Raw genomic sequence first — 15,329 nt, 5'->3', positions numbered from 1 at the left:
CCCTCTGGTCTCAAGGTTCTAACAAATAGCTCAGAGTGAATAGTCCCCTATTCAGATTAGTTTTTTAATAAACAAAGCCTGGTTAAAAAAAAAAAAAAAATTGTAAGAGAGAATCCTTGTGCCAATGATTGTGGCCGACAGCAGTGTGAATGAGGTTTCACTGCTGCCAGAAACCCTTGGCACTCTGTTCTCCAGAAGAATCCTGGTAGGTCTCTTGCACCTTGCTTCACTGCACAGGTGTTCACCCTTTTCTTACAGAAAATGCCTCTGGAAGGCTGCCAAGCAGTCCTCCCTTGTCACTTGCATACACATGTTGCCAGAAGCAGTGGGAAGGCACCAAGAACAGACACAGAGGGGCAAAAGGTTTCCAGCTCATTGTCAAAGTACATAAGACATGCAGAATGGCTTTTTCTGGGGCTCGTTTTCTGTCTTAACATACTTAAGGCCTGTCTGTCTCACCCCACTCCACAGAAAATGAGGCCAGGTAATTTAGGCTGAACAGTAGTCCCCTGATCATAGCACAGGAACATGCACATGGTTTCTAGGAATCACCACTTTCCCAGGCATTTGCAGAAGGTTCATTACACAGTCCATACCTCCTGCCCCACTAGTCAGACCATCTGCAATGGGAGCGCTTTCAAAATGGTACAGTGTTTATATTTGGAGTGCAAACATTTTGTGGAGTCCTAGAAACATGTTAGGCATGATTGCTGTTGGTTTTTCTTCCAGGACAAGCGGGAACCTTTACTTCCTCTTGCTGTCCCAACCCATACCTTGTCCTCCCCTGTGCTGTATCCCTTGATTCTATCCTTTTTGCTAAAGTCACTGATTTGCTAAGTCACAGGGATACTGCGTGGCACCCACATCCCTCACTCCTTTGTCTGTTGGAAGTACACAATCAAAGCACTGGTTGAACTCAACTCTGTGGCTTAACAATCCATAGATATGTCATTTGCAGGAAATGCTCTACAAAGCAATGTATCTAGACTATGCATCTGCATAACAGTGTGAAATGTGCTGTTATCAGATGTCTTAGCAGGCTAAGTCTGGCCAATAGTTCATTCTGTTACATGTCTTGAGACACTACCAGGTCTTAAATTGCCTAGGATTTTTATTTTTGGAGTCTACAGCATCATCTGAGGGAAAGTCCTATACCCTGGCTTTTCCCAACACTTGTGGCTTGATCAGCACTGCTGTCTGCCAGCCTTCAGCAAGGTGAAGATGGTATGAGTAAGTCCTCGTACACACGAGGACCTCCTATGTAAACACAGGAGTGTGGCACAGTGTATCCAAGTTATTTTGGAAAGGGAGAATTACCATTCACCAAGGGTTTATAGGGCCTATGGATAGTTTGGGCCTTTGCCTACAAGCATGTGCCAGCAATGGCATATCTTTCAGGAGCATGGGAGGAGCTCTGAAGAGTCAATCAATATCTCCTGCCAAACACACCTGAGCCAGAGTAGCAAGATAGCGTTGCACTGCTGAAGTCAAAAGGGGTCATTGGGGCACATACAGGCAAACAATAGATGTATGGACAGAGATGCTGCGTCAGGTTTGAGTTAACCGAGGTAAAATCAGTGTGAGTCCTGCCACAAACATCAGACCACAGTTCTAAGTACATGGGCATCACATGAAAGATTTGTTGCCAATGAAGTAGTAGGCTGTGTGATATTAAGCTGCTGGGTGCAAAGAAGGTGGGCATGGCTGTGCAGGTATCTGCTGTCTTGATAGCTTGGAGATAGCCTCTTGGTCACAGGAACAGGGTGTCTAAAGGGGTATGTGGCAGCTCCACAATGCTGAATATGTTTCTGCCAAAAAAGTTTATGGGCATAATAGACAATAAAATTTTGTGTTGTACGCAACACAAAAAGGTCAGTCTATGTAGTTTCACGGTCTTTTCTAGTATGGTGCTATGAACATACAATGAAATTGCTCTTTCCCAACATTTTTCTTTCTGTCACTAGCACCAGCCCAGCTTCCCCTACACAATACGAGGCCTACATCAGAGGAAACGGCTTCATCTGGACAGCAGTTGTTAATGACAAAGTGCTGGGGTACAGTAACCTAGACAATCCATCTGAGCTAAGCTAGAATAGCTCAGATTCAAGTAGGACTTCCTGTCTATTGGTTTCCCTGAAAATCAGTCTCCTCTGCCATTAAAGCTATGAGGAGTTTCAGTGTCACATGCCTTGATATTAGCTATCCTAGCTGATATCCTGATGCAGACAACAAATCTCAAGGAAAGGCAACAATACTCTTGCTTATTTTCTCGTTCCTTGCTTCCAAAGCATATGTCCAGTGCTTTTTTACATCCCTTACATTGCATTCAGTTAATCTTTATAGTGCAGCTCATATTCATGTATAAAGTTTACATTTCTTATGTAAGTCCTGGATAAAGATTTCTAGCCACTGGTACACACAGGGTCTGATTACAGAATCATAACAGTCTGTCCAATCTGGCTTTGAAATCAATGTTGGTTTGGTTTTGTGGTTTGTGGTTTGGTTTTTTTTTTGTTGTTGTTGTTGTTGCTTTATTGTTCTTTCTCACTAAGTCAAACTATAGAGCCAGGATTCATTCAGAAAGTAACTGTAATGTCTCTGAAAGTAAGTTGTTTATAGTCCTACTGAGTAATAAAATCTCTGTGGTCTTTTCTTTCATGTGAATAGCAGTTCCACATATATGTTCATCTAGAGTGCTATGGTATAGATGTTGACAATCTTACTAGGCCTCAGTCTTCTTTTTCTTTGGCAAGACAATATATGTTTATAATTTATATTTCCTCCCCCCCCCCCGAAATGTTAATCTAATGTCAGAAGCCTTCCTTAGCTTTAGCACACTGAGACTGCCTGGCATCTTAAACAACCCTTCATCTTTAAAGATACATATACATACAGTAGATGGCATCAGTGATTTTTGTCCTGAAGAAGAATGTGAACACGTGAAATTATTACTACTGAAGGAGGAAAATGAGTGCTTGTGTCACAGTAGCAGTGAGAACCCAGCAGTGATAGAGGCATCTGTCGTCTTTGTTCATTGATAACACCTGTTGAATGCTTGCAATTCTTACCTGCTTTGCCTTTCTTCCACTAATTACCTCTATCTTTCTAATATTTCTCATATAACAATTCTGCAGCGACAATAGCGGACAGCCTTATATATGGTTAATTGTCTTACTCATCCTGATACCATAAGAGACCTAATGCCATTTGTCACAGGGCTAACTGAACCAAGGTAAGCATTGTCTTTTGGCAACCACAGCCAAATTATCTAAACTGGAGCTCAGGGTTCACCAGAGCAGACATATTCTTTGGCAATAGGGGAAATGTTTGAATACTTCAGGTAATGTAGGGCAACTCTTCTTTGCAATGACACAACCTTTACAGGCTTTTGAAGTCTATTAATTCATGCATCCCAAACGAACTATTTTTAAAGGATTTGTTTAAATCAGAGCATGAAAGCCTAAGGCGAAAACCCTCAGCTGCCTTAGATTTCTGAGGAAAATCAGCGATGTCACCTTTCTGCTCATCTATAATGTCTGATATCAAGAAAAAAACCAAACCAGCAACCTGATTCTTATACAACCCATGCTCCTGAAGTAATCACAGGGGGAGAGTTCCCTCTTGTGATTAGACAATACCGCCACAAACAAGGTGTGCAATGCACTTCAGGCCTGTTCACAGAATGAAGAGTGTCACGTACTGGAATGGGGTATGAATTTTGCAGCAAACACGGGGACGTCCATCTCGGTCATTAGAACCATGCATTCAAAAAGTGCTGATAAAAATCTGTTTCTCACTCATCATAGGACTGAAAAGGCTGCTTAAATTTAAGTATTTTTTAAGTTATGAATGCATTTGTATCCGTTCCCTCTGTGCCCCCATCTAAAAGTGATAGACTTTTATTGTAATGACTATATCTGCACAGAAAGCAAAATTAATGATACATAAGTTTAAAATTACTCTAGAATGTCCCACAATAAAATACATAAAAATGTCACAGCTTTTTAAATCAGATGGCCTGGTTCTGGGCGGGGGGTGAGAGGGAAGAAACAGCTCTACAGCATTTCCTTAAAAAGCTGGAATACCCTCTCTTGTTTTTAACTCTTCAGGCTTATAGAATAATACAACATAATAAATAGAGAATAATAAAACTTTTTAAAGGGATATCTATGTAAACTTGTTTTACAGTCTGGAATATTAAAAACAGTACCCAGGGGAAATAGAGGAGGGAACAGAATGAGGTAATTGGAGGTTTGGGATAAAGACAATCAAAGGCATGTGTATTTGAACAACTAGTGAGACACCTAGAGAAATTATGATTGCTGCTGTTATTATTACATATCCAGGCAAACCCAACATCTCTGAAAGAAAATGACTGAATTTTGCCAAAAGTCAATGGGCATTCCAGACACATGGAAATTATGTTTATGGCTAAAGAGAAATGTGCATCTAATTAAAACAAAATTTATATTAGAACACTAGACAAATTACAAAGATAGGAAAGTTGGTTAACTTTTCTTGTATTCAGAGTTAAACACAGTTACATCCAGTGCCAACAGTAACAGCGACCCCTTTACTTTTAGTCACAGTACAGGTTGGCAAGACCTGGAAGTAAGCTGCAGTCAGGAAAGCAGCAGTTAAGAAAAATAACTGAGAGACAAAGCTCTAATAGTGTGGAAACATATTTTGTAAAGGCACCATGATGTTTTTACTAGCACAATAAAACAACAAATTAGTTTGAATGAAAAAACCGTTAAAAAATTAAACATTGAAAGTTAGACTGGAGCTGATTATAAAATAGTTTGTATCAGCTTCAACTAAGCAAGCAAGCAAAACAAAACCCAGGATTCATCTCAGCTAATTTTTAACCATCAAAAAGATTCCATATGTACGCAGAAAAAAAATATGCAGAATCTTTCTGTAGTCATCTGTGAGACACGTCTACAGAGAGGGATCCAGCTCATTCAGGGCAGATACATAAATGAGGTAGGATTAATTGGCTTCTGCAGGTCCTGCCTTGCTCCACTGACGATAGTGAGAACCTCAAATACTGACTTACTCAAGATGTCTAATTTTCAGCCAGATGATACATTCAGCTCATGTGATTCTCTCCCCACACTTTCTGTTCACCTTCTAGTAGAATAAATAAACAATTTTTTTTGTTTTCTTTTTTCCCCCTCAGTCAGGCACATAATGAACCAATGTTGAAATTCCTTAGTAACAGAACTGACTAAGCACAGCTAATTACTGAACTGAAATTTTCTTTGTAATTTTGCTTCAGTATACAACTTTTAATGGAAATGCTCTTCCTGTATCTTAAGAATACTAAGCTCACAAGTAGCACTCATTCACAAAGAGCAATAATGTAGATAAAAGAGCTGGATCCCGAAGTGTTCAACCTGTCAAAGAAAATAAGTACTACCCGTTACTTCCTGTAGCATGACCGGTAACTGATGTGAATGATCTTGAATACCTACAGATTAGTGTGGTACGCAGTAAAGATTAGGGCAAGGTAACCACAGCATGCAAGGTCTATGACAGGCAACTATGTAAAACAAACAAAAAGAAATAAATTGTTCTTTAATCTCATACTTGTAGCGAATGGAAATTTGTGTAATCACGGACAGGTACAACTCTGAGCTGAACATGGGGCCGTGCAGTCATGTAGGTGCTGTGCATCATATTGCAGTGGGCATTTTGCTTGAGGTGGCGCTTATAGCAGAGAGACCAGATGAGCTGTGACATTTCTGTCTAAATCCGCATCTGGTATTATAATTAAGCCCAATTCAGGAGGCCTCATACTGCCAGTACTTAAAACTACTAAAGTTTAAATGTGTAACTGGTTTGGTTTTTTTTTTTATTTGTTTGGTTGGGATTTTTTTTTAAGACAAAACATAGGTGAATGGCCTTGTTGTGCCAAAGGGAGACAAGCATTTACCTGCAGGAGCTGGACTTACCATGGTTACTTAGTGATCACAATCTGATTACAGTTGGTATGAGCAAGCAGAAATCAGATATATTCAGCAATATGACGAGAGCCTCAAAAAACAGGAAGAATTTCTGGGCACTGAAGAAAATAGTTTGTAAAATTTAAAGGAAGACAAAGTTTAGACAAAGAAAAGTAAATGAAAAGTTATTTCAAAAATGGTTACCAGATAGCAAGAAGTAATCAATTATATAAAAGGACTACTGTGGCTAAAAGCTCATCACACTTAAGAAATGAAATGAAATCACTATTAAGAATAACAATAAAAAGAGAAAAGAAGTAAAAAAAATAATAATTAAAAGCCTATCAACACATTTCTGTTTGTTAGAAGAAAAAAAATTACAACTAGCCAAACAAACTCTGTGCCTGGAAAGTGACTTAGGAAGACACTTTTAAATACACCAGTGCAAAGGACATCCTAATCAAGGTATGAGTCCATCACTAGTTGAAGCTAATAAATTATTAATACAATGCAGAAAAGGCATAAAAGCCCAATGAATATGTTTGCTGTGAATTTGCAAAGAAGCAGGCTGAAGTTGCTTCTCAAAGCATGATGTAGTGCTTTCTAGATTAGGAAGTAGGAAAGATGATAGAAAACATCTATTATGAATAGGTATTTTTAAGCAAACTGTCACAGGTAACTTGCATGCAAGAATCTTAAAACAATTGTCTAATGCGTATGCTGATATGATACATTCTAGAGTAAAAGAGAGAAAAAGTGTTTGAACAAATATGTAGAAAAAAATTTGAGCCTTTTGATAAATCTTGTTATTAACTGGGGAATTTTAATCTGTTAAATTGGCTGATGCCTCTGCCACAGCACTATTCATGTAACTATATTATCAATAATTTCTTGTTTAAGTGCAGAAAAGAAATGCTGCTGAAAAAAAAATCTATGAATCAGAAAATAGAAAATAACACTAGTATTAGAACATCAAATTAAAAAAAAGAGATATCTTCTAGTGTAAATTTTTTGTACTGTTCTGTAAACTTGAAGCAGAGACTGGCATTTTCCAGTGACTTGAGATGGGTGGTTTATTCATGAAGCTGAATACCCCATTCTCTCTTCTCTTTCCCTCACCCCATAGCATTCTTCAGTCTGTGTCCTTGGAATAGCGTTCCTCTCACTAAAATGTATAGAGAGACGACAAGTACATTTGATGATGATAGACTTTCAAGGAGAGACAGAGTATTGCACGTGTTTATATCACAACCAAAATTATTAAACTTTCAAATAAGTTTGTGACTGATCCAGTGCCAAAGTCTTACACTTCTGTGCTTTCACTAGGAGCATTAAGTGAAGAGTTACAAATTTATTAAAATACTGCCATTTTGGAAAGGTATTATTTTTAAAATACTGATTTAGAGTAGCAAATTCTTTGGACAATCGAATTCTGCTACCTAGAAAACAAAACACAGATATTATCTTATTCTAATGGCTAGAGGCTCCACTTACTACAAAGGCTTTCATTCACAACTCCCAGTCTGACCACAGCTTCCCTCAGTCTAACAAATACTGGCTGGCTGAACTAAACAGATCTTGGTTTTCAGTAGTAAAAATCTTAATGCTTTTAATGTAGTTCCTATAGACCTAATGTTGTATTCAGAAAAAGAAAACGGAACACTGGACATGAGTTCAGAAAATGAGCAGATGTTGTCTGTCCCAGTGCATAAATGACAACAGGCTATTTCCTAGCTCAGTGTCCAGGTTGTAAATCATCTGTGTATATTGTGGCCTCTCCAGTACTTCTCTGAAGCCAGGAAGCCTCACCGAATGGTGGTCTTTATTTATAGTCTTTATTACTATAATTTATGTGCAGCTCAAGCAGTTTACACCGCTTGGTCTGCAACTCTGAAGCAGGTCTCTTGCTTTCTCTTATATGAATTGTTAAATTAGAATTATGTTGATAAAAATTAAGGTAACTGAAAAAAAGAAAGCAATAGATTTTCTGTCACTTCGTAATTTCAGGTTTTGAAAAAAAAAAGCTTTTCTGAATTAGGTACTTCAGTTAAAAAGGAATATCGGGCCTAACATATGCAGGGTGTATGAGTGAAATTCTTTGGTAATCAGGCATTAGTTGAAATAAAGTTCCTTCTGGACTTGAAAGAGAAGGTAAAAAAGAGAAGCAGGAAAGGAGAATGCAAGGGCTTCTGCAATGTCAGTAAGATGCTCAGGAGCCCAAAGAAACTACAGTGTTTGCAGAAAAAGTCAAGTTCTGCTACGATGACCTTTCTAACAGGGCTCCAAACTGTGCCGGGCTGGTGGGAATCAGAAACTAGCTGTAATCATTATGTATGGGACTTCTCAAAACCTGCAGCAGGTATTTGAATTTATCAAAAAAGGAAAAGCACTGAATCACATTTTCAAAATAGAACTTTGGCCTAGTGCACTGACATTTGGCAACCAGTATGTTTTCTATCTATAGAGTACCGAAGAACAGATGTGTATCAACTGCCATTGAGTAACACAGGCTGCAGATAAGCAGGAGCTTTCTACGTTTTTCCTGGAGGCATTTTGTGGCTGCAACCCATAACTGATTTTAGGGTAGAAATACATCAGTGCAGAAGGCACTGCACTGTGTTACTGAGAAGACATGGCCCTAAATATAGCAACTCGGTTAAAACAGTACACATGACAGAGGTTTAAATCTATAAAAGTGGGCAAGACAGAGCCCTGCCGTTGCTCGCAACTTGAATATAAATCACAAAGGCGGCAGAGCCGAGTACCGTGATGTATACAACTGCCTTCCCACGGCAGAAGAGCGCTGCCTGGCACCCGAGGCATGCGGCCCAGCTTTGCGCCAGGATTTCCGCGGGGAAAGGGCAGCCCTGCAGTCGGCCGCCAGGCGCGGAGGACGCGGGCAGGGCTGCGTGCCTCTGCGCGGCCGTGGGCTATGCCCTGAGCGAGCGCCTGCGAGCGGGGCCGGCCAGGAGACCGCGCCGCAAACTGGAACAAAGGCGCCTGTCGTTCCCCTCCATCTCGGCGGCGAAGGGAGCGCCGTCCGCGGCAGAACGCGGAGCCGCGGGGGGCGGCGAGCCGGCAAGCTTCCCGCCGCAGCCAAGCTGGGGCGGCCGCTCAGGCTCCAGGCCCGGCTGAACCGGATCGGGCCCGCCGGAGCACGGGGCCGCAGGGACCCCGGGGGAGCCCCCGGCACGGCCCGCGCAGGGCGCTCCCGCCAGCGTCACGCAGCCGGGCGACACGCCGACCCCGTGCCGCGGCCGGGCCTGCAACTGCTGCTCCCGGCGCCGCCCCCTGAGCCCCGCGCACTGCGGGGAAGCCCTCGCCGCGGTGGCGGCGGCCGCGGCGCACGCGCACTGCGGCCGCACTGCGTCGCCGGTGCCGTCTTGGCCCAGCGCCAGGGGAGCCCCGCGCCGGCAGCGGGGCCGCCCGGGCGGGGCGGGGCAGCGGCCGCGTCGAGCGCCTATTTATAGGGCGGGAGGCTCCCCCTGGCCCGGGAAGCGCTCTCCCGTGGGTCCGCACTGTGCGTGCTGCCCGGGGCGGGGAGCCGAGGCTCCCGACCCCTTCGTGCACAGCCGTCGGTTCCGTGCGGAGCCGGTGCTGGGAGCAGCCCGCGTCTGCGGGGAGGGCAGGCGGAAAGGAGCTGCGGCTGCGTCAAGGGACAACCCTGAGGGCGCGAGAACAGGCTCCCGAGCGCTGTCGCTTTCCGTCGCGCTGAAGTCAATGGCGGCTGCGGCCGTGCAGTACCCGGGGCTCTGGTTTTAGCAGTGAGGGCGGCGCACAGAGCCTGGGTCTGCCCCGGCCTGGCGTTGCGGGCAGAGCTGCTCCGCTCTCAGCGGGAGCGGGCGGAGCAGGGCGCTCCCGGCAGGCCTCCGGAGTCCCAGAGATTCCCCTTTCCCGGGAGCGGGCAGCCCCCGCCCGGGGCGCGCTGCCAGCGCCCAGAAAACTCCTCCGCATCGAGGCTGCCGAGCGCGCGGCCCCTCCGCGGAGCCGGAGGGAGGCGAGTAGCGCGAGCCGAGCAAACGGTGGGGGGGCGGGGAGTGGGACCTCTGCCCACGAGACCGCGGTGGCGGCGTTGGAGTCTGCCGGCGCCCCCCGAGATCCCCGTGCCGCCTGCACGGGCAGCAGCCTCGCGCTCCTGTGGCCCGGGGCCTCTGCGCGCTCCCGCGGCCCAGGGGCGGGCGCGCGGCCCGGCGGCAACCTGGCTCCCGCGCTCGGGCTCCCAGCGCCCCCCAACCCGGGGCCGGAATCGCCATATAAGGAGCGGGAAGCCTCCGCCGGAACCGAGACTTATAAGGTTGTTTCCTAATATGGAAAGTGCGGCGGGGGCTTCCGGCGGGCTGGCCGTGGCGGGCGGGGACAGGGGACCCCGCGCCCCGGTGCCGGCGGCGCTGCGGCAGCGCTGCGGCGACGCTGCCCATGGCGGGGGACAGGGCACAACGGGCGCGGGGCTCCCAGCCTGGGGCGGGCGGGGCCCCCACGGCCCGGCTTTCCCCGGTGCCAGGCACTGACGCCAGGCGGGGTCCTCCAGCTCGCATCCATATAAGGGCTTCCTGCTTTCCATATATGGCCATGTACGTCAGGGCCGGGGCGGGCTGCGGCCGGTGGGACCCGATATATAGAGGCGGCTCCGGGGCGGGCGGGGAGCCGAGCGCTTCCAGCGGGCAGAGCCGGGGGGAGCCCCGGGCGGGCGGGCGGGGAGCCGAGCACTTTCAGCGGGCAGCGCCGGGGCGACCGCGGCGCAGGGCACGCAGCAGGCGACGGCCGCCTCGCCGCAGCCGGCCCGTCCGCCGGGCCCGCGGCGGCGGCGCCACCACCACCCGTCAGAGCCCGAGCCCGGCGCCCTCATGGCCGCGGCCAAGGCAGAGATGCAGCTTCTGCCCCCGCTGCAGATCTCCGACCCCTTCGGCGCCTTCCCGCATTCGCCCCCCGCCATGGACACTCACTATCCCAAGCTGGAGGAGATGATGCTGCTCAGCGGCGGGGGCCCGCAGTTCCTTGCACCCCCTGGGGCCCCCGAGAGCGCGGGCTTCGGCGCCGCCGGGGAGCCTGGGGAGCAGCACTTCGAGCACCTCGCGGCAGGTAAGCGCGCTGGCCTCGCCCGGGCGGGCGGGGAGTCCCGGTCCGCCGCGGGGGCAGCGGTGCCTGCGGGGGCTCCGTGCTGCAGCGGCGCCCCCGTCCCGGCGGCTGCGCGGGGGGATTCTCCTGTGTGCGTCAGCGGCTCCGGGCTAGCTAGCTGCTGCTGGAGACCTGCCAGCGGCGCTGCAATATGTTACGCTCAATTATTAATTAACCAGAAGCGAGGATCTGGGGCTGCGCTGTGTGCGGACGGCTCGCGAAGCACTGGCAGCAGCTGCAGCAGCTGCTGGAAGTAATCGCTATTCCTCTCTTTTCAGACACTTTTCCCGAGATCTCCCTGAACAACGAGAAAACCCTGCCAGAAACCAGCTATCCTAACCAAACGACACGACTGCCACCGATAACCTACACGGGGCGCTTCTCCCTAGAGCCAGCCCCCAACAGTAGCAACACCTTATGGCCAGAGCCCCTCTTCAGCCTCGTCAGTGGGCTGGTGGGCATGGCTAATGCACCTTCCACCTCTACACCTTCTTCATCATCACCATCCTCCTCCTCGCAGAGCCCCCCTCTGAGCTGTTCTGTCCAAGCCAGCGAGAACAGTCCAATTTATTCAGCTGCACCAACTTTTCCCAATTCCAGCTCTGACATTTTCCCTGAACCGCAGACCCAGTCCTTTCCCAACCCCTCTGGAGCCCCCATCCAGTATCCACCCCCAGCTTATCCGACTGCTAAGACCAACTTTCAGGTGCCAATGATCCCGGATTACCTGTTCCCTCAGCAACAGGGTGAGCTCAATCTTGTTCCAGCTGATCAGAAGCCCTTCCCAGCCCTTGAGACCAGAGCACAGCAGCCTTCCCTTACGCCGCTGTCCACTATTAAGGCGTTTGCCACTCAGACTGGCTCCCAAGAGTTGAAGACCCTCAACACTAATTATCAGTCCCAGCTGATCAAGCCCAGCAGGATGAGGAAATACCCAAACCGTCCCAGCAAGACCCCTCCTCACGAGCGACCCTATGCCTGCCCAGTGGAGTCCTGTGACCGGAGGTTTTCACGGTCCGACGAGCTAACGCGGCACATCCGCATCCACACAGGACAGAAACCTTTCCAGTGCCGCATTTGCATGCGGAACTTCAGCAGGAGTGACCACTTGACTACGCACATCCGCACACACACAGGAGAGAAGCCATTTGCCTGTGACATTTGTGGCAGAAAGTTTGCCAGAAGTGATGAGAGGAAGAGACACACTAAAATCCACCTTAGGCAGAAGGACAAGAAAGTGGAAAAGGCAGCTCCGGTCTCGACTGCTTCCCCAATTCCTGCCTACTCATCCTCTGTGACTACATCCTACCCTTCCTCCATTGCCACCACTTACCCCTCGCCGGTGCGCACAGTATATTCCTCCCCTGCTCCCTCTTCCTACCCCTCCCCTGCACACACCACATTCCCATCTCCTTCTATAGCAACCACTTACCCCTCTGGCACTGCCACTTTTCAGACCCAAGTGGCCACCTCCTTCTCATCTCCAGGGGTCACCAACAATTTCAGCTCACAGGTGACCTCAGCACTTTCAGACATGACGTCAGCCTTTTCTCCAAGGACGATTGAGATTTGCTGAGATTACCTTCTGGAACAGGAGAATTCACCTTTTCCATTGGTACTATCAGACATGGAGTCTCCAACTACTCCCCCAGCACCGTACGTTGCAAGGCTATTTAACTTTTCTTTAAACTTCAGCTGCCTGAAACAACTGCCGTTTAAGTTTTCCACCTCTGTTGAATGACTTAATTTGCATGGACTGTGGATATAAGTTCAGTATAAGTTTCCCCGTAAACAATAGTCTTTTATTAGGAAGAAAGGACTTTTGATTAAGTATGTAGCTGATGTAAATTGTACATGTGCCATGGTTTTGCTTTCCTTTAGGTACTATTGATGTGAAAAACCTTTGCATATCCATATTGTATTATTTGGAGTTTGCAGGGCCATATTTTGTAAATGTTAATTCTATTTCAGTGACAATGCTGTAATGAGTTTCAAACTTCTTTGGGAGCAGCACTTACTGTATTTGAGCATGTTTGAGTGATGCTATGTAAATATCACCTGATGAGACACTCACATGTGGCAGAAGTTTTGTTTTTAAAGTTACAAGTCTTGGTGCCTTTTTGTGAAGCCTTGCTGATGTCATGCATTTGTGTGAATGGATGCTTTGCATCTTGCCTTAAAGTGAAAGGGATGTTACTCAAAGAATGTAAGGGAGAGCAGGGAATGGGTGGGGAGGGGAGCACGAGAAAGCCCTGGGGGATGGAATGTAAGCAAAAAAAAAAAACCCCACACCTCTCAAAGTCTATTTTTGTTACGAAAATGTAAATTTATATATATATATTCAGGAGTTGGAATGTTGTAGTTACCTACTGAGTAGGCAGCAATTTTTGTATGTTATGAACATGCAGTTCATTATTTTGTGGTTTATTTTTACTTTGTGTTTGTTAAAATGAAAGTGACTGTTTGGCTTCTAAACACATCGAATGCGCTTTCCTGCCAATGGGATATTTGGTGTACAATACCCTTCAGAAAAAAATAAATAAAATATCAAATCATGTGGACTTCCACATTTTCCTTTAAGTCGCTACATAGGAAGACTGTTCTGCAGCAACCCTGACTCCTTGAGTGGCTGGGAAGTAACAAGTGCTGCTTGTCTCCTGGAGAAATACCCACTTAAAGAAAGGAGGGGAGGCCAATCACTCCTGAGTCTAGTTGCTCGCAAATGCACGGATGGAACACACATGTCCTTGCATTAGGTGCATCACCTGCTCTTTTGAAGTAGCCACGATTCCTACTTTCCGGCTTCTCCAGAAACATGCGAGCTAATCTTAGGAAGAAAACCAATTCTCCCAGTGCTGAAAATGAGGCTTGAAAATTAGAATCTTGACTGTGTGTTCATAGGTAGTCAGAAATCTTACCGGATGGTAAGATAATAGAGCAGTTTCTAGGCTGGAAATACAATAAGCTCAGTCCAAATGGCTGGTTGACAGAAGGTAGCCCTGCTCAGCTGAGGGCTGTCACCAGTTCCTCCTTGACACAATATAGGGCATATAAGTGCTTGGGCCTGATAGCCTTTAGTACAGATGTTTCAGCATTTATAGGAGGAAAGCACTTCCTTACATGGTGGTTTGAAATACATTTCAGGGGGTATGTGCACTCTCTGCAGAGTGAATTCAGAGGAGTTTGCGTCCATGAGAACTGGCAGTGCAAGTACAGAGGAGGATTCTGGTGTCAGTCCTTTCAGGTGAGCTCTCTACAAATCACTAATGTTTACGGTTGTGAGGAGCTGGGATGCAGATATAGGCCTTGATGAATGCACCCAGCATAGTGTAAACTGGCAAGCAGTCTCTGTCAGACACAGCATGCCCTTCTGCTTGCCAAAATCAGTCCCACCGGCTAGGATGGGCAACCTGCAGAAGCCCCTGGGCTAGTCCTTCTTCTTGGGGATGTAGCCCCTCCCTGGCAAATGGCAGCAATTCTGGAAGACACCTAAGAGCTGAGCAGTTGGTAAATCCGTCTGTTGTCTCTCAGGCTGGACTGTCCTCAACGGGTTGGGACAAGCTGTGGGGAAGGGCCTGTGCTGCTTTGTCTCTGTGCTGGTTTGTGCCTGCAGTGCCGGCTGCGGTCTGCAAGCTGCTAACAGTGACTTTGCAGCTGGCCATGCTGGGCCTTTTTAGAGAAAAGCACTAGCTCTTTTCAACCAAAGGGGCTCCAGCCTCTGGCCAAGGCAGATTGACTGGGCAAGCTGAATATGCAGCTTCACACTGCCTGAGCATATAATCCATGTCAGAAGCCACAGAAATCCACTTAGGGGAGACGAGACAATGAAGAAGGGCCTTCAAGTGTGATGCTTCAAAGAAGGAAGCAAATAACATTATGTAAAGCTAACCACAAATTTTTTCGCCCACCTCTGGTTCCCAAAGTCAACAGCAAAATAAGCAGTTGGAGTCAGTCCAAGCCCACTCTGATCTGTGGGCACTGCCCTGTTCAGACATTTAGAATAGAACAGAATAGAACGGAACAGAACAGAACAGTTGGAAGGGACCTAGGGCCTACAACGATCATCTAGTCCAACTGACTGACCACTTCAGGGCTGATCAAAAGTTAAAGCATGTTATTAAGGGCATTGTCCAAATGCCTCTTAAACACTGACAGGCATGGGGTGTTGACCACCTCTCTAGGAAGCCTGTTCCATTTGACCATCCTCTCAGTAAAGAACTATTTCCTAATGTCAAGTCTGAACATCCCCTGATGCAACTTTGAACC

The 15,329-nt window shown here is 47.1% G+C and overlaps 1 protein-coding gene across 1 annotated transcript; it reads left to right on the top strand.

Moving 5' to 3' along the window:
• Positions 1-10,773: 10,773 nt before the first annotated feature.
• On the top strand, positions 10,774-13,624 carry EGR1 (early growth response 1). The gene is made up of 2 exons (XM_059825316.1): positions 10,774-11,027; positions 11,342-13,624. Exons 1-2 carry the CDS (start codon positions 10,793-10,795, stop codon positions 12,637-12,639), a joined length of 1,533 nt encoding a protein of 510 aa, XP_059681299.1. The 5' UTR covers positions 10,774-10,792; the 3' UTR covers positions 12,640-13,624.
• The last annotated feature ends 1,705 nt before the right edge of the window (positions 13,625-15,329 follow it).

Source organism: Gavia stellata, chromosome 16, assembly GCF_030936135.1.
Source record: "Gavia stellata isolate bGavSte3 chromosome 16, bGavSte3.hap2, whole genome shotgun sequence".
In the NCBI taxonomy this organism is placed as follows: Eukaryota; Metazoa; Chordata; class Aves; order Gaviiformes; family Gaviidae; genus Gavia; species Gavia stellata.
This window is presented reverse-complemented; position numbering and strand designations above follow the sequence as displayed.

Excerpts from the sequence above, each read along its gene's own strand:
- EGR1 (XM_059825316.1), top strand. The coding sequence starts at position 10,793 with ATGGCCGCGGCCAAGGCAGAGATGCAGCTTCTGCCCCCGCTGCAGATC. Across the intron at positions 11,028-11,341 it reads CTTCGAGCACCTCGCGGCAG|ACACTTTTCCCGAGATCTCC; the intron begins GTAAGCGCGCTG and ends CTCTCTTTTCAG.